This window comes from Embiotoca jacksoni, unplaced genomic scaffold (assembly GCF_022577435.1).
Source record: "Embiotoca jacksoni isolate LCO1_2020_lvr unplaced genomic scaffold, fEmbJac1.0.p SCAF_6, whole genome shotgun sequence".
Classification (NCBI taxonomy): domain Eukaryota; kingdom Metazoa; phylum Chordata; class Actinopteri; family Embiotocidae; genus Embiotoca; species Embiotoca jacksoni.
Window position 1 is genome coordinate 15,345,900 of NW_027185414.1, and position 19,574 is coordinate 15,365,473.

A 19,574-nucleotide genomic window follows, 5' to 3' on the forward strand; every position below is an offset into this window, starting at 1 on the left:
CTGTGTAAAATGGATTGCTTTACAGCTGAACAAAACAGTGTTTTTCATCAGGTTAGCCAAATTGATGCAAATACAATGTTTCACCCGCCAATAAAAAACATATTGTACAAGATTTAGCCAGAGAAACACATTTATTTGCTTCACAAAATACACTATATCCTAAATACAATGCATGAGTGCATAACATAAGGACTTTCCTTAGTTCCTACCATCTGTCTGTGTTTCAGCTTCACATACAATGATGAACGATTTGTAGCAGTAGAGAGAAATGGTAATAATTTATGGACGTAGAGGGCTAACATTGAGTCACAAAGTAGCAACATGTTAACAAAATGACGGAAGCTTTGGCAAGCAACAACTAAAGCGAAGCATTCAGCATGTTATAATGTTAAACTTCTTTTTGGCCGCAGTGTAACATATCAACCCTCATGAATATTCCCAGATGAAATTGTTTCGACTCTGTTACTTGCAGCAGATGAAACAGCTGGCCCCTCAGTTAGGCCATCACCCGCTTGTTTCTTACGTTTAAGTCCAAACAGACTGCAGAGTTTCATCAGCATCAGGTCCACAATCTCATCCTCTTCTGATGGCTGTAAGAACAGGGAGCTTTAGGTACAACTCAAGCGTTATCAAGTCATATGAAGCTATTTCTGTAACAGTAAGCTCTCACTTCTTCTGTAACATGTGTTTAATACATTTTCAAATAGTGGTCACAGTTGACTGCTGTGACAGGTGGAAACTGACATCAGCAACATTTCAGACCCAGCATGGATAAGTTACCTTATGATGTATCTGCTCTTGACTGAATGCCACCAGAATGACAGAGATGAAGAGGTTTAGCACCACAAAGGTCATGAACACGATGCAGGAGCCGATGAGGAAAGCACCGAGCACTGGATTATAATTCAGAACCTGAGAGATCAGGAGGAATAAATACACTGAAGAAGGACCCACTGTCATAATCTGCTGCAGTACATTTATAATAGTCCCATACTAACCTCTTCATAGTTAAAAATGCCAAGCTGCAAGCTGATCATGGTCTGTGCAGCGTCAAGCAGTGTCCGATAAGAGTACAGTTTCCACCCATACATCAGGTTAGACTGAAAAACAGAAAGTACATCTTTGTGTTAAAAACGACCTTCTGAGTGAGTTCAATTTCACAAGTTTTGGATTAAACAGGAAGGGATTCAGGGAGTCCAGCAGCCTGTTGATGTTAAGTGTGGGAAACTCCTCACAGCAATGGAGTAGGCCAGGAACATGATGGTCATAACCACCAGGAAGCCTGAGATATCAGTCCAGGCTCGCTGCAGCGTGGCTGTGATCATGTGCAGCTTGGGGTTCAGTCTCAGCAGGTGCCACAGTTTGACTGTAGCCAGCAGTACCAGGAAGGCAATGAGATACCCGAGCACTGCATCAGCCTTGGCTGTCTCATGGAAACTGGCGTATCTAGACAGAGCAGGAGAAGACAGACCCTTGTTTTAACAATCTACTGAAACTGTTTATTTGTACATTAAAGAGTTTTATTCTCACAGTAACACACAAGTACATGTTGTCTTTCACAAAATCTAAATTTTAGATGTGACACATCCCACAGATAATGATGTCGTCAGAATAAAGATAGATAGATAGATAGATAGATAGTTACTTTATTAATCCCACAAGGGGAAATTGTTTTTGCTATAGCAGCATTATAGGTACAGGAAAGCAATACAACAACAGTAAAATATTAAATATAAAAATGCACAGTATATACAATAAATAAAGTGGATGTACGAGCAGAAAACACTTTCTGAATATACAAATCCCATGCTTATTAGTGGAAATTAGGCAAATTTTGAGTGGTGCAAAGTAACAATATGTAGGAAATGTGTATGTAAAGTTAACATCCTTGATTATGTACTTCTATGGGTTGTGTTTGTCTTATTGCTTACTGGTCTTTGTTGTTCTGGTAATAGTTCATGTCTCTGTTCCCCAGTAAAGTCCTCTTGATGAAGACAGACAGCGCACTCCAGCTGAGAATAATGATCGCCAGCTCCAGCAGGTTCCACTTACTTTTGAAATAAGACCATTTCTGCTTCCTCATCAGCTTTCCCTGTCAAGACACAAGAGGAGCCAGTGTCATGTGTTCAGGTCAGCAACTTTATTATGTGACATTAGTTGTGCTGGTAGGGAAGTAAGCATTGTAAATATGCACCTGAACAAACATGTAATAGATGATAAAGAGGAAGTAGATGGCTTCAGAGGCCATTACAAAGATGTGAAGGCCACCTGTCGACTGGTAAAGACGCACACTCTGAAGCTCACTGCGGAACTGGAAAGCTCCTGGAAGAAACACAGCACGAAAGACAACGTAGTGCTTCCAATTGTTTACGCTTTGTGAAGCTCTCACACACTATTGGCACCTGGACTACTTACCTATGGCTGTGGTCTCCAGCATGAGGATGACAATGCAGAAGAGGTTGACGTTGGCATTGTACACAGTGAACTCAACGAAGATCGCTTGGGTGTACACGTCTAACCAGGTGTTGTCATAAAGGTGCTGAAGGATTCTACAGGATAGATAAATGGATAAATAACATTATTTACACATGCACTTATGAAAAGACAAATTTCAAATCAGCATCACTGATTTCACAAGCACCACAGCAACACAAATTAAAGCACATAATAACATATTTCCAATTAGATAGTATTTATAACTTTTAAAGAACCAATGTGAATGTTTTAGTTGTTGTAATATTTTCAATAAATTATGTAGTTATGTTATCATATTATCTTTAGGGCTGTGGCATAAAATGACTTCTACTATTGGGTTTTTTGGGGGGATAAATTACTTGCCAACAAAATGTCAGAAAATAAGAAGAAATCTGCATTGCATATTCCCAGAGACCTGTCCTAATGAATGTCTTAGTAGTTCAATAATATAAACTGAATGATTCAATTCATAGGATTCAGGTCAGTGTACATTGATAAGATTACTCACATCCGTAATTCTAGAACCCACAACTCAGCTGCAACAAACAACAATTTAATCCTCTGTTATTCTACCAAATAATTTATAATTCAGTTCATTTAAAATGTCAGCAAACAATGAAAATTGAACATCTACATCTTCCTAAAGTCTGAGGTGACACCACCAAAAGTATTTTTTTGACCAACACAGCAAAATCAGCTCCTTCATCAAACATTTGTATTTCCAGAGCTGTATTGTTGGTGTGGTATATTTGTTTGATGAATGACATGAAGTTAAAGTCAATTAATGAAGCATTTGGTGATAAACGTATTTTTACTATTCAATTGAGTTCATTTCTGTGGGAATTAAAATATCTACCTGCTGGAGTTTTGTAAATCTGGTCCCAGATCCACCACAAACCCTCCTCCTCTGTACAACCTCACACTACCCCAGATGGGGGAGGCCCTCAGTTTACCCTGAGACTTGTACGTCCACTGGCTGAGAGGGCTCATTGATGTGTTGTCACCCGCTGACTCACTCCAGCCTGGACCATAGGAGCCCATGTCCTCCAGCTCCCATGAGTATGGAGCGTGACACTCCGGCACAGTCTGCTGCATGGAGCGAGGGATGTGGCAGGAGTTTTTCTGCACCCTCACCTGGCGGAGTCGAGCGTTACCCACCAACTTTGAATTTCCATCCGTGATAAATCCTGTGGCAGATTTTCAGATAAGAAGAACAGTCTCTATTTATTTACAAAATGAACTTTAAAATCAAAATGATTAATTCATTTTAATTTAATGTATTTTCAATTTTGTTATAAGTTGACAAAACATTGAAAATGTTAAAGGCGATTTATACAAAGCTGTACTGCTTGAGTAAATAGCTTCACAGAATACTGACCTGGGTGCTCTCCGAACAGATTGCTCAGCAGAGATGTGTTTGCCCAGTTGAACACATCCTGAATACTCATGCTGTCTGAGATCCCTTTGCTGAAGCTTTGGCGAATGTGTTGGGTCAGAAAAAAAGCATTGGGGTCTCTCTGACCATATGCTACCAGGAGCAACATCCACATGAATCCCATGTAGGCTGCATGACACATTAATATCTTACATTAGCATCTTAAACTGTAGTACGTTGCTTATTATTGTTGTAATTTATCAAAGTGGTCTCCTACTGAGAATCTCCCTGATGAGGGCAAAGACTTTCTGCTCTTTAATCATGTTGTTCCGCATCCTCTCGATGTCAGTAGCAGGTGGAGGTTGATAGAAACTGCATGTGCTGTCTCGTCTTGCTGCCCGCATTGCATCAGGATCATCTGAGAAAGGATTTTTTTTTACTCGTGTTACGATTTTTTCACGCAAAACAATGTAAAAAAAAACCCAACTGGAAATGAAAAAAAAACACGTGCCTGGGTTTCTGAAACTGTCATCTATCTGAGGCTCTCCGTACTCCTCCTGGTCAACATTCTTCAGGACGAGAGCAAAGAAAGCAGCAAAACCCAAAACCTGTGACAGAAGATTTTCAGGCTTCAGAAGACTACATAACAATTATTGTGTTATAAATATGTATATCCAGCGGTACTGGGATGTACATATGTGGAAGACCTAGAAAGCCTTGCTTTATAAATCAATTCATTAACATATATATATTAATAAGGCCCTGTGATGGACTGGTGATCTATCCAGGTGAACCCTGCCTTCACCCAAAGTGAGCTGGGATAGGCCGCAGCCCCCCCATGACCCTGTTCAGGATAAAGCGGGTATAGATAATGGATGGATGGATGGATATATATATTAATACAATTATCTATACATTACATATCAGCAAAGTTTCATATCATTGTTTTATCAACACAAAAACTGATTGAAAATCAGTTGGAAACTCTCAAAATTCCAGTTAAATATCAGTTAATAAATTACTCTCTAAACATCTGAGATGCTGTCTCAGTTCATTCCGTATATTCTGATCATCCACAGTAAACCTCCTCACCTTTAGAGGTTGGGTGATGAAGAGACTCTCAAAGAAGGAGACCACCATGGAGATGAGCCAGCTTATCGAACGGTCCTTCCCATATGTCAGCCCGTACATCATTGTGAAGTATCCTGACACACCACTGGTCGCTATCACCAATATCCAGCCGACAAACACAAACCACCACGGCAGCCCTCCTTGACAGTACTTCTTGTTCTTGTTTGCGTTCCCATCGACGCTCTCCTCTGGACTGGGGCTGCGATCGAGCTGCTCTCTGTCCAGCCTGGACGAGGACAGGTGGTACTCCAGAAGACCTTTCATTCCCTGAACTTGCTGCATGGCCCGGTTGTAGCTGTCTGGGTTTGGAAAACGCGAAGGTCCCAACAGTCCAAGCTCCTTCTCAACATGACGCAGCTGCCTGTACAGGTACCGTCTGTTGTTGCTTTTCTTGTGGACGTCATCTGAAGTCTTCTGAGGGCTTCCCCAAACACTGTTTTCTGTCCATGCAAACAAACCAAAAGAACATAATGTACATATTTTTAGATATACACACACAGAAATCTAAAACAAATGATAGCAGGGGGGTGTTGTAGAGGTTACGGTGCAGTTTACCTTGTAGATTCACCGCACCTAAACTGAGGATCATAGAGCGGTCTCTCTTGGAGGAGTCAGTGTAGAAGTCTCCTGCCACTCGGTTCTGTTGTCTGATGATGTCCTCCACCAGAGACAGCAGAGTGTTGATGTCAGTCTGCTGACCAGGATGGAGCTCCAGGTGGGGCAGTGGACTCTTCATGGCCTTTGAGAGTGACTGAGCAATTCTCTTTATGTCCTAATGTGGATACCACAATCAAGACCTTCAGACATGGAAAGGAGAGGAGTTACTACTTTCAGGCTGTACTAAGAATAACTATGACTTCACCTTGATCACAGTATCTGGTGTGATGTCCTTCAGCTCTTTCTGAGGGGACGCAGTCTGTGAGGGAGACACTCGGACAGTCTTCGCCTGTTTAGATGCATCTGTTTTGGTGGTTTTCTCCTGAGGACACGTGTTTCTGAAGATACTCACAATGAGGAGATTGATGGGAAACATGATGATTGAACTTTGAATGCCAATCATAACCTGTTGCCAGGTGAATTCGATGTGACCTGCAAAGTAAATTGAGTTTAGATGCATGTGAGAAAGTGACAGGCCCTTTGTAGTTTTAGTGAGACTTTGTATTGAAATATTTTGGATACAGCAAAGCACATTTGCAGGTACATTAAACTCCCATTACAACTGAGCTAGTTATACTTCCTCACCCACAGGTCAATACCATGCAAAATTCTATGTAAATATCTGATAAGAAATATTTTTTTCTTATTTGCATGCAGGTTTGTGCTGAAAACCAGGAATACATTAAATGACCATCCCCTGTTAACACTGCATTGTTAGTGGTGGCCACACGAATGTGAAGCAATTCAGACGATGTCTACAGGTTATTTTTATTAGAAGGAGGCAGGTTAACAGCACACTGGGGTGCAGGAGACCGAGGTGCAGATTTAGAAATCACTCCTGTGAATAATATTTGAGGGTATAGGAACGAACGACCCATATAGTCGTATGGGTTGGAGGACTTGTTTCTGCGTGTGTATAGATCTATTCTGAAAGCATTCGATTGTGTCATAAAATAATCTAATTTTAATGATTAAATCTAGTTTGTAGATTCTTGAAAGCTGCGAATGATACTATATATTTTTTGTTACCTACCCAGGTCCATGGTCTGCTCAGAGGGGTCTATGGGGATCCCCCAAAACATGATGCTGGTTAGCATAGTGCACAGTAGCAAGGAAAAACAGCAGGACACTCGCTGCACCCGTGTGAAAGTGCTGCAAGGAGGCCGACTAATGACAGAGAACCAGATGTGGCCATCACGGAAATCCTTGGCTGTCTTCATGAAGAATAGATTACTAAAAGGTTTTGAAGAATAGCAAAGTTAGTTTTCAAATGAATAATAGAAAATGATAGTTTTCAACTCAAATGACTTGGTTTTATGTTTCCATGGCTGGTCTCACCTAAATCTCTTCAAATCCATCTCTGTTGCAACTGGGAAGACCTTGTCAAGAGTGCACTCTGCCACGTCTACAGCAAGCCAGGAGTTACACAGAAAGTGCAATTTCTGACCAGTCTCCAGATCCTGTACAATCACTTTGTTGACATACCTGCAAATTGCATAAATAAATATCTGCTATGCTCATATTACACATAACTTCGACCTTAGTCTTTTCCCCTGGTAACTCCTACCATGCAGGATGTTCTCCCGAGTTGTCGTGCCACAGTCTAATGCTCTGCAGGTCTCCAAGAGAAAAGTGCGTGGTCAGCAGGAACATATCCACCCCACCCCTCTCGAACACAGGCTTCTCTGAGTCTGTCAGATGGTGTGGCTCACTTTCTCCCTCTGTGCCCAACAGAGTAATGGTCACCTAGAACACAAATGGTCAGCCAAGATGGAAAGAGATGCTGAGATTTGTCAGCATGTTGTGAAGCAGGAACATCAATAAGTCCTGTGAGTCCCTCTAAGCTTTAACAGACATCACTGACCTGAGAGGAAGTGGATGCACCATGCCGGTGCCCCGTGCTAATATTCAGCACGTATCGATATTCAGCTAAGGGGTCATTGTCCTCAAGAACTGTTATTTTGACCTGCAAGTGCAATGACATTCAGATATCTTTTCAAATTGGTAAATTAAATCACATAACATGAACGTTGTACATCTGAGTATCAACACTAAGATCAATGAAGTAGTGAGACAGAGCTCAACAGCTGCATCGATACAGGGCAGTTTACATACTGTAACAGTGAATACAGTGCCTGAGTTTTTAATGGGGTATTCTGCCGTGGTACTATAGTAATACTTTGAGGATTTCATATGATAAGGAACATCTGAATTAGACTGCCCAAACCAAGATCAAAACCAACAATATACTGTGGTTGAAGTCTTTATTGAGAATTACCTTGGCTGAGTCCTGGATGTCTTTCCTGCGTGCCCAAACAACCACTAGCAGATAAGCAGCAAAAATGGCCCCCACAAAACAAACCACTACAGGATTGTTGGTGAATGTAGCAAAAAGTTCAGCAGTACGTGACACATCCACCAAGTTCGGCATGACAAAGAACGAGCTGCCAAAGAAAGTTAAGTGGTTACAAAGGCACTGAGTGACCAAAGGTGTGGTGAGAGGACCAACCTTTTGGGGAAAAAGAAGAGGAAGAAGAAGAAGAAGAAGAAGAAGAAGAAATGCAGCCGGTCAAATTTAACAGTTCAACTTTCAAAGGATGTATGAATGCAACCACTGTGGATGTGTGTTATTTTTGTACCCACCCTGCAGCCATTTTCACTCCAAGACAACCCAGTTTCATTCCAGTATTTGCACTGGGCAGCAATAGATGTGACAGTGACAGTGGTGTTGATGGATTTGACGCCTGGCTCTACAATGGGCTTTAAAACAAGGTAGTGCACTCCAACATCTCCTGTTCTGTCTTTGGGACTCAGCACCCAGGTGAATTTTTCCTCTGCATTATAATGACACAAATGTTTATATACAGCACATATATACATGTACAGTATGTATCTTGCAAATTCTGTCATTGTGACACTGTTGTTAACTGTCCAATGTCTGACACTTTGTCAATGCACAGTATCTTCAATCATGTAGTGTTTTATGTGTTTCTTAACTGTGGAAACCTTGGTTCTATGCATTACTTTATGTGTTGATTGTTTTTGTGGGAACATTTTTTGGCATTTGTGGAAAGCACATACACTGTAATGTAGACATCATTTCAACCCCAAAAAAAGAGATGAAATTTGAATGAAAATGAATTATAGACCGTCAGTACACCACAAAAGTTTGACTTTGGTTGTGATAATCTACAATCAGTTACTGTGAGATACAGATACCTAAAAAGCCAGGATATGTTTTGCAACAGAAAATATCCTTTGACATAATCTCCCATCTCTGAATTGCATTTTAAGTGACTTTTAGCCATAATATTTATTCTATAAAAGTATATGTCAGTTTCAATCTTTACCTTCTTTTGTGTTCTCCAGTGGAATCTGAGTCTTGGCGACATAATTATCATCATCTGGATAATCTTTATATCCCAGGAATAGCATGAAGGAAATGTCTTCAGATGGCTCCATTTTCAGCACAAGCGTTACATCCGGCGAGGGAACGTCAATTATTAATGTGCTGAAATTGGCGAGGTCCAGGACTGTGCTGTTCTCTTGCCCAACATCAGGCCTTGGTAGCAGTATCTGAGAAACCAGAACAGACATTATGCTAAATGTGTTATCCAAAGTAAAGTAAGTAAGTGTTATATTATGAGATATTACCTCTATCTCTTGAGGTAAGTTCTCAACAGGAATGACAGTGCCGTTCATTCTTGTGAGAGAAATGGATCCAACAGTTCCTGTGATGTTTTCCTCCCTCCAGGAATACGGATTCTTCTCAAAACTCATCATCTAGAAGGTATGCATACGCTGATATATTAGAAAAACAATAAAGTCTGCAAAACAGGGACTCCGGTGACTTTAGAGGTAGCAGGCGTGATACAACATGCCTATCTACAATTTTTTTTAACTTTTTGCTGACAACACGACCCAGTCTTTTACTGTTGGTCACAGATGTTTGGAGCAGCTGTCAGAGTTTAAGGAAACTTAGCTGCTCTTGTCCAGAATCTTTCAAACATTCTCAAAATTACATGTATAGACCCAAGAGAGAGAGAGAGCAAAACTTCAAGGTAAAGAGGCATACTTGTAACTAACTGGTGTATTTATAGTTATAATGATGTATTATTTTGAAACTGTGGACATTTAACAATAAGGAAACCAATGCAGAGCACTGTTACACTGTTACGCTGTGTTGATGACTTATGAAACTGTGTTGGCATCTTTAAATCCAACTGACTATTGTTTCCATTTCCCTCCCATATGCATACTTACTCTGACATCCACCGGCTCCTCTGGAGAGAAAATATTAGCAGGCAGTGTGGGGAAGGAAAATCTGGACGAGCTTTTCCTCTGGACATTTATGTCCTGCATTTGCATGGTTTCTGGAGATACTCTACAGGGGGCAGAATCAGAATTATTGAATTAATTTCTGGTTTATTTTTGAGTACATGTTCCAGTCAGTGTCAGTCATGTCTTACCTGTTGACATACACACTGATTTGACCAGAATCAATGATGGTAGGCTCTCCATTCAGCTTTCTATTATTCAGCAAAGCACTCTGAACATTGTTTATCCCAGTCAGGAGAAAATCTGAGACTCTTTTCTGTAGAGAACACATGATGTTTTGTTAATTAAGGACCATAGAGGGCTGAGGAATGACATTTTGCAGCATCAGTGAGAGTTTTATTCTTACATTTGATGAAACATTTAAAACATTACTGGCTGCTTCAACTATTGGTGTAGCCGCTTTCACAACTTCTTCATCATCCCTGCTGAACTGATTGACACTGATAGTGTTGAGGGAGGAGCTGAGGTCAACCAACAATAAGCCTGCCTCTTCCTGGAGAAGAAATACAGCAACAGAAAAGATTAGAACTGATTGTGTCAAAGAGAGCTGATGAACATGCATTATGCTAAGAGTAGCACATTTTAGTTACTAAAGTTTGAAATTGAAACAGACAGTTGGCAACATTTCAGTCTGGTCTCCATGCTGCTGCAGATTGCTCTTCTTACAAAATCAAATTCAACAATGAATTGACTGAAAGCCTGAACAGGATGTAAACTCTTTAGTATCTATACTCAACTCATAGGTTCTTTTGCGCCTTCATTTCAGACAGAAGCCAGTTAAAATGGCTTTTGATAATTAAACCGTGGCTATGAGAGTCATTTCCACCTGCTGGTGTTAAACACATAAATGGTAATGATGCAAATCTGCCCTATCCTACAATTTGTATGATAAGAGACAATTAACTCTGATGGTGTGTAATTTATTGCTGAAACATTGTTTAGTGATCTGTAATTACTGCAGATTAGCACTGCTACAGCCTGTTTACAAGGGGCTGTCTGTGCTGCATTTTGTAGCACATCTGCTGAAAAAGATGGATTGGTATATTTTTATCCCTTCACACCGGCGACAGGTGTAGCCAGGAGCATTACGTTTTTGCTTGACCTGTCTTTTCCATTCTCGTGAACGTAAGATCTCAGAAACACCTTCAGGGATTTTTTTTTTTTCTTCTTAAATGTCACTGGACTCAAAGATGATTAGATATTAGGAAATCAAAGGTAAAAGTTACTGTGACCTCACATCTGTCCCATTCTCATAAACGTGATATCTCAGAAACACCTTCATGGAATTGCTTCAAATTTGCCACAAAAATTTGTTTGAACTAAAAACCATGGCTAAAATAGGAAAAGTGATGACATAGTTTATCCAAAAAGTCAAAGGTCAATTTTACTGTAACTCATAATGTTCTGCAAAAACACTGTTTCTGGCCATTATTAAAAACCATAACTCAGGAACAGAAGCTTATATTGTGACCATATTTCACACTTGGTCAGATACCGAATTTGTGGCCCTTATCTTGGGTGTTCACCTTGAAAATGTGGTGATTGCTTAGATCTTCTGTGCTGTCAGATTTTTGAATTGTTGGCTGTCATGGCTGCAACTTTGTCTTCTGTCAGAATCAGTTTTATATGCCAAATTCTTTCAAAGTCTTCACTACTTGTATTATATGAGACTGGACAGGTATGGATGTAAACTGCAACTTGGCTGATTGGTGGAGGCATACATCCCTGAGACAGTAAGTAGTGTTAAATGTAGCTTATGATGAGAAATATTCTTGATAGTGATCTAATAAACTGTACTTGAGCAGCAGGACTGAGCTCCTCTGAGCGCTGGGTGAGTCCAACCACAGCTCGGGCCGTCACTTGCACCTGCTGAGTTGTGTTGCTGGGGTAGTCCAGCAGAACGGTGGTCATTTTTGTCAGCATTTGCTCTCTGAGCTGAAGGAGAAGGAAGGCCTGGTTAATATCATGTTGCTCTGCACTCACCCACAGTACAAGTTACAGGACTCAAATATTGCAGCAATATGTCATCCTCTACAGTTACAACATCAACTGCATTATGTTACCTTCAACCTCTCATCCTTATGATCTTCACCAGCCTCAGTATTCAACATATCAGAGACTGAAGTGAATATTTGTCCCAGTGCCTCACCAGACAGCAGACCTTGCTGCTCTAACTGACTCACAGTGTCCTCCACTGCAGACTGAAGAGCATTTATGGAGGCACTGGAGTTACTTGTCCATACCTTTAAGGAAAATAAACAAATATCATGTTTTTTCATTATTTTATCTTATCATATATTTCTCTAATCCTCCTTTCTCTAAGGTACATAAATAATGAAAGTTGACAAACCTGCGTGGTGATGGTTGTGGTGGCTTCCTGATATTCATTTTTCACAGTCACCATAACAGACAAACTGTAATTGTTGTTTTTATCTCCGAGAGGCAGGAAGACAGATTTCACCTGACTTGCATTACTGCACCGCAGATGTTTGCCTTAAAGACAAAAGAAACTGTTGAGTACGGATGTATTTAATTCTCAATTGTTTATCTACATACAGGTTGCCAACGCATTAATCACAGGTACATGTTTATTTATAAATCCATAACAGATGTACTTTTTTGACTTAGCCTTTGTGTTCATGTCAAGGACTTAGTTTTAAAAGAATAAAAACAACTATGTCATAAACCAAATGACAAAAGTTTCAGATTTTTGGAAACTTTTTAACTTCCATTCAGCCACTAACCTAAAAATGGACCCATATAACCATTCTGTGCGAGCTGCATCAACCTGTGTTCATTTAAACTTTAGGTTCATTGCTTCTAACACCAGAAATAACCTTGATCAGTATTCTCCTCACTAACTGATAGTCCTCCCGATTCTTTCCCTTTCTTTCAATAGTTGTAGAGTTGTAAGTTCACTTTCTAAGAGATGTTTGTTATTTGTTTAAATGTAAATGAAGTCAAGAAGATGACAGTGCAACACATTGTTACCTGTGTTGGTCTTGAAGCAATAAACACAGTCTGTAGAGCAGAATGAGGTTGCCGTGCAGGTAAAGTCAAAAGCATCGAGCACAGTTCCTGATGACGGAGAGATGCTACATGAGGGGTCTGTAGGAGCATCAGCTGTCACCTCTGAGCTTGCAGCTGGTTCAGTCGGCTCAGGATCTGGTATTGGAAGAGTGAACTTGACAAAACCAAGCACCTTCCTGCCTGTGTAAACAAAAACAGATATTTTTTAAATCAACGTAACTTTATCTATTTATGGTGTAATATTAAGTTAGTTATTGACATTTATAAATGCCATTTGTACACTTCTTAAAAAAAAAAAAAGAGCACATTACGCCTGACAACGGGATGAAAACACACCATAAACAATTACACTGATGTTGTGCATCATGTCTCTTGAAACTTTTAGATGCTGGCTGTGTACAATATATTCAGTCTTGCCATCCTGCTTCTCAATAAGTGGCCGTCTTCCTGCTTTGGAGTAGCAATTGTTGAGGTTTTCCTGAGAAAAGATCAGCAGTTAATAACAGTTTGATACATGAATTTCTTATGAAACATTTTAAAATGCACTAACTGTTGTATCAGACTTACTGTCAGAGGTTTGGGGTCTTCAATATACCAAACTACATCTGGGCAAGTTGACTCACAGCTCAGTCTTAGCTTTACATGGTCGTTCATATTTATTGAAGCACAATTATTGCAACTGCAAGAATAAAAGTAAATGTATAACTAAGAAATAACTAAGTAAAGATAACATTATCGCTTATTCCAATTTAAAAAAAAAAAAACATCTTTTATGGCAGTGTTTCTCAACTGGTTGTGGGTGCTAATCCCATTGTTTGATCCCATGAAATACAACTTTTGAATTTTATTTACAGTAGCAATTAATCAAAAAAAAGGTACAAAACAAACTTCAAGTTTCAGCATTTCTAATTTGCAGTATTTTTAAAACTTCATTTGAAGATATTTAAATACTTAATCAACATGCAACCCTTTTACCTGATGGTGACATCTGTCAATTCTTTTGAAGGAACAACAGTGATGCACTTGGAAGCTGAAGCAAGGTCAACCCATTTCCTAAACCAACTTCTATTCCTCACAGTCAAAGTGTACTTGAAAATTTGAAATGGATTTGGAAGGCAATCTTTTTCAATAACGTGTGTTTCATCCTTTGTTTTGTTTCTACATTTGCAGTCTCCTTCTGTTTGGACAAAAGCAGAAACAGAGCATTAACAAGAGCACTACACCAATAATCATATTACAGTACTGCTGCTGTGTCGAGATATAAAACATGAATCATAACATATATACAACACAGCACAATCCAACAGAGCATAAAAATCAATCAACTACAATGTCAGACTCATAAAGTTCATTAATGAATAAAGTGAGTATGTTAACATGTGTGCTTGATTCTGGATAATCCGGGTTATTATTAACATCTGAATACCATAAACTGTAGTCTGGGTTCCTTTACTTGTATTCACTCCTGTAATAAATTATTTTAAATATTACATATTGTTAAAAATTGGGAGCGGTCAGTGAATTATTGTAGTACTTACTACATTTCCATTCATATGCGAGTCGTTTGCTGGGTAATGATTCAGTTCCAGTTACCGTCAGTGTGACACTCTGAGTGTAGTCAACCAAAGTGCCAGGAGTAGCAATTATTTTCACGTCAGTAGAGTTGTCGACTCTTGTATTGCCTGTCTGTAGATGAAAACAAAGTTATTTTACTACAAACAGACCACTGGACATTTATTTTAAAATTTAATGTTCGGGAAAACGTCAACCAATGTTTTACGTACTGCATTTCCATCTTTGCCTGGTGAAAGGTCAGAGTAATTCTGGCAAGTCACAAGTATGTTCTCCAGGTCCACATCCACATCAGAGGCCGAAAAGGCATTTATGGCTTGTACGTTCACTTTGAAAGATCCTTTGGCAAAAGATTTTATATTCAGGAGAATTAAACGTGTTAAATACTAGAAGAAATTTTGTCTTCATAAAAGTACGACTTAAACTTCAAATACCTTCAAGTGGGCTGGAGAACGTGTAATGTTGTAAGCTGTCATCGAGCATGTCTCTGGTCACAGTCAGTGTGTCCTTGGCTCCAGAGAAAGTGAAGAACAGCTCCACGGGCGCTCCTCGCTCCAACGACACACCAATGATCAGATCAGAAGAGTCTGGACACTCGTCTTCCTCTGCTATCACAGAGGCCTGCAGGCCTCCAACTGGCTCCAGCAGACACAGCTCCAGATCAGAGGACACTGACTGGGCTGTGACCTTGTTAGATGCAGCTAGAGTCACATTGTGGCAGCCGTGTCCAAGCTTCTCCACCACACTTGCATTCAGTGTAATGTTGTGGGGAGTGATCCCTTTTTCCACTGATAAGTTTGCTACCAAAGATTTTTCATGATGAATTGTGTAGGAAACATTTGTACCTATTGACAGAAAAAAAGAGTTTATAAGAATGTTTATAAAAAGCATTAATGAATCCCCTGCAGTGACTCACCTGTCTCTACCGTTAGCTGGATCTGAACAGGCCTGCCATAAAGTGCACTGCATTTAGTGCCACCTGTTGACATATTCCTGCTATAGCACTTGATCACACTAATGTCGCCAACAGGCTCCTGAATGGTGATAGTTTTCTGAGCTGTAACATGCCAGTCACTAGTAGTGCACTCCACTCCCACCGTGAAGACACCAGGATGGCTGAATTTGTGTATAATTGTGCTCTCCATCCTGTCAGAGAGGATAAGTAAATATTTGTTATATGAATACAGTTCTAAATGCTTTTCCAGTATCTGGGTAAATGCAAAGTCTTGCTCACTCTTCAGGGCTGTACGGATCAATAATGTGGCCATCTCCAGCATTCACTGTGCATGTTAAGTTTCCCTGAAATGGATGAAGGAGCCACTTCACAGTGATGGTGACATTATCAAAGACGGCTGCGAGTTTACTCATCAATAAGTGCAGTCCTGGTGGGAAATCATAACTCTGAGTTAGAATCATGGAAACATACATTTCTAATTATCAGGTCACTGGCACTAAAAACATGTCTCCACTTTGTCATAATGGGTGGTTGATTACAGATTGATGGATTCAATGTGAAGGGCTCTGAATATTTTCTGAAATCAATGCAGTCCTGTTGGCAAAGTAGATCAAAGGTCAAGGATAAGACATTTCGTCATATAAAGAGCAACACAGGACATACAGTAGGGTACATAGTGTGAGGTTTACGAGATCAACATCAATTTGAACTAGCTGCGAACTACACATACCCTTTGTCGATAAACTCTGCAAGGCAATAAAATAATAAATCAAATATAATGGTAGTTAATGTCAGAGCACAACTGATACCGGATGTTTTGGAATTGTTGCCGACACCGATAGAAGAAAACAAGAAAACCTGTGACGTAGAAAATTTGGTGATCAAACATTTGTGACAAAGCTATAGTTTAATTACAGTTTAATGATCAACTTTAATGTCCAAAATGACATCAGCGCACTGAAACAGTAAACTTCACAGGGAATGTAATAATTATATTAATTTAATGTTTATTTGTATAGGGACAAGTATGTAGCATAAACCAGTGAGGAAAAATCTATGAAGCGTGGAAGTGAAAAGTACAACTTGTGCATCTGACCATGTTTGCAGTGGTACTCTACAGACAGGTAACTTCCCAGCGCTGGACATGGTTCACCAAAGAAGCTCAGGTCCGTTGCAGCCTGGCAGGCCTGCAGTCCGTGGCAATGAGCTGGAATGACACATGTGGCGAGCGCGTGACAATAATGTCTTTCAGATGTAAAAAGCATGCCACTGTTTCATATTTATCCTATCACATTTAAATAATCTTGCAAATATTTCTATAACCCACAAATGAGAGTGTCTAATAGCTCTTTAAAGAGGTGCATTGATATTGAGGAACACCAGCTATTTGCTTAGTAATTGCACAAACTCCTCTGGCGTGACTAATCCTAGACTGAAATGAATGTGAATGTATATTTACCCAGGCCCATCTATTCAGCTCTAAGGAGGGGATTTCACTAATGTCTTTTCTGGCAGTTTAATCCTTTTGTCCTCAGTCACGGGGGATTCAAGGTTTTTGTGTTTGACACAAAGCATGAAACAAAAACATAGTCTGTGGTGATTTTAGTACATTTTATCGTACCTTTTGGTTAAAGCAGCTTTAACAAAGCCAAATATGTTCCCATAGAATCTACTGTAAATACAAATATACATTCATACCAAAGTAGCAGGTAACAAATCAAATACATAATTTCTCAAGTAAATGAGGAGTACCAGATCTACAGATATTTCTATTTCTATTATAGCTTCCATAAAGTTTGCAAAACATAACATGTCTCGTTCTCTCCATTTTCTATATCATGCTGACGTAAAAGTACTTTTATATGATTCATAATACCTGTTACTGAATCTACCACATCTATCCAGCTGCACTCCTCCTGTGAGGATGTTGGCGAGGCTGTAAGTTTGGATCGGCAGTAGTGAATTGTTTTTCGACCATAGAAGCTGTCGTCAATCTCTATAACTTGACCCGAACCACACTGCAATGTGACGTTTTGGCCGTCACATGCCATAGATCTCCCAAAATCTATAAGGAAAAAAATCATTAATTTCATAAGAGAGGGAAACAGACGTAAGTTTAATGCGACACATTGATTAATTTAAGGGTGCATACCAAACTGGCAAATGAAGTTCAGTTCCTGGGTACAGTTTCCTGTGGCTTCCCACTGGAAGCCTGAATGTCTCAGGATATGTCCACAGGCTGCTTGTGCATCTGGCATGTTCACCCAGTTACTATAGCTGACATCTGAGCCATCCAGCCATGCAAGGGAACCTGGGAAAGGACAACAAAGATTTACTAACTAATTTCATCAAATTAGAATTTTGTACTCTGCTTTTTCAAAAAAATGCAGCAGAAAATGTTCCTACTAATAAGTTAATTCTTAACATGGAATTTGAGGATCATAAAACAAGAAAGCACTGAGGGTGATTGAGTAATAAATGCTCATTCTCTGTGAGGGGCAATAAAGACTCATTCATAAATCAGGCCCCTTGACAGCTACCTCACTGTAAAGTTCAAAGGATTGAGACTTATCTCTCATTACAGCTGCTGCTTCAGAGATCCAAATGTGCCAGTGTGCCTGCCAAGGCCAGTAAACAAACACATTGCAGGTTTTTTACAATGCACATGCCTAGTGCGATAAAAGCTGAGGCAATCATGTCTTACTTTTTGTAATCCATTTTGCAATATCATAATTGAACAGTGAAAGGGTGTGTTTCTGAGATATTTGCCGCCTATTATGAACGATATTTACTTGTGACACAAATTTTATTCTAGCTGGTCTACATCATAACTCTCAGATGCATGTCAATTAATTCAAAAAAGTTTCTGTAAAGTAATTATTAGTAGTCATATAATGCCCACATGCCCTCTTACCCTCAGTGGCAGCAGAGTCAAGCGTTAGGTTTGGAGCAGCAGGTGCCAGCCCGAGCCACCAGTCCTTCTCCGGCTCCAGGTGCTTCTGGAGGAACTGCTGCATTTCATCATTCAGGATGAAGGCTAGGTGACCTCCACCTCGCTCACACCATCCCTGAGCACTAAGGAAAGGTCGCTGCAGACCCACAATCTCGTAGCAAGAACCATCAAAACCCTCCTGGAATTCTGGGCAGGATAGAGCATCTGTATCCTCGTCAGCATAACAACTGCAGCTGAAGAAGAAAACCATGAAAGTAAGTCTGGTTCTGTCCATCTCTGAACCTGGACACTGCTCAGACTCTCTGGTAGCATCTTGTCTTTAAAGGGTGCTGACGTCAACAACCTTGACAGGGATGATTTCCTTGATGGGTGCCCAGCTTTGTGATGTGCCCATAATTCTTGTACACAAACAAAGCTCAGGCATATAATGAAAAGGATTAAGAGCCCACTGTCAACAGCCACTGATTGCTGCTGTTCCTCCGTTACTGCAGGCTGCTGCAGCCTGCCGAGTGAGATAAGCTCCTCATTCAGACCTGTTCCTACCATGAAAATGTCAAAGTGAGCTTTAAAAAGCAGCTGTTAACTGGTCCACAGGACAGAACCCACTAAAAACATTTAACCCCAAGGACAGTTGTCAATACTTTTAAATAGATTTAACTATCTTATTTAAAATTGTGAAGAAAAAAAAAAATCTCCCTACGATGAATTTCCCTTTATAGAAAGATCAACATAGTTTTTTCACAGCAGATATTTAGACTTGTAAATGTTAACAATGACTCTGTTCTATTCATGTGTCCCAGTAAGTAATGATAGTCCATGAAATTGAAGCAGCTGAATGGAATACAGTCATCATTAATTTGATCATTTATACCTGCTGTGACATATCAAAATGTTTCTGTTGTGCATGTTCCTTGTTCAGGCCCTTTGGACAACTCACTGGGACAACATACACCTTTAAGCGCTCGGCTATTTTCTGACATCTGAAAAAACAATCCCCAAATTCAGTCAGTAGCAGCTCCACCACCCTGAGGCCAAAATGAACAACCTTAGGCTCTGTGGATAAGAGACACCAGGATTAATTATGAAAA

At 39.9% G+C, this 19,574-nt stretch overlaps 1 protein-coding gene across 1 annotated transcript; it reads right to left on the reverse strand.

Annotated features, from left to right (window-relative positions):
• Nucleotides 1–177: 177 nt before the first annotated feature.
• Nucleotides 178–18,736, reverse strand: LOC138213400 (polycystin-1-like protein 2). Its single transcript, XM_069174468.1, has 41 exons — nt 18,448–18,736; nt 17,686–17,844; nt 17,410–17,598; nt 16,630–16,740; nt 15,813–15,960; nt 15,495–15,724; nt 15,013–15,423; nt 14,791–14,918; nt 14,545–14,692; nt 13,982–14,183; nt 13,574–13,685; nt 13,343–13,484; nt 12,968–13,186; nt 12,327–12,469; nt 12,040–12,219; nt 11,774–11,911; nt 10,323–10,469; nt 10,108–10,232; nt 9,902–10,022; nt 9,293–9,421; nt 8,989–9,214; nt 8,282–8,472; nt 7,917–8,147; nt 7,503–7,604; nt 7,206–7,384; nt 6,977–7,123; nt 6,672–6,871; nt 5,844–6,070; nt 5,537–5,753; nt 4,943–5,421; nt 4,362–4,458; nt 4,128–4,268; nt 3,854–4,039; nt 3,332–3,662; nt 2,416–2,549; nt 2,195–2,322; nt 1,932–2,092; nt 1,236–1,446; nt 999–1,100; nt 781–912; nt 178–590 (listed from the first exon to the last, which is right to left on the reverse strand). The coding sequence occupies exons 1-41, from the start codon at nt 18,734–18,736 to the stop codon at nt 420–422; spliced, it is 7,464 nt and encodes a 2,487-aa protein (XP_069030569.1). The 3' UTR covers nt 178–419.
• Nucleotides 18,737–19,574: the final 838 nt, after the last annotated feature.

Excerpts from the sequence above, each read along its gene's own strand:
- LOC138213400 (XM_069174468.1), bottom strand. The coding sequence starts at position 18,736 with ATGGTTTTCTTCTTCAGCTGCAGTTGTTATGCTGACGAGGATACAGAT. Across the intron at positions 17,599-17,685 it reads GAACTTCATTTGCCAGTTTG|ATTTTGGGAGATCTATGGCA; the intron begins GTATGCACCCTT and ends TTTTCCTTATAG. Across the intron at positions 1,447-1,931 it reads TACCAGAACAACAAAGACCA|ATACGCCAGTTTCCATGAGA; the intron begins GTAAGCAATAAG and ends TGCTCTGTCTAG.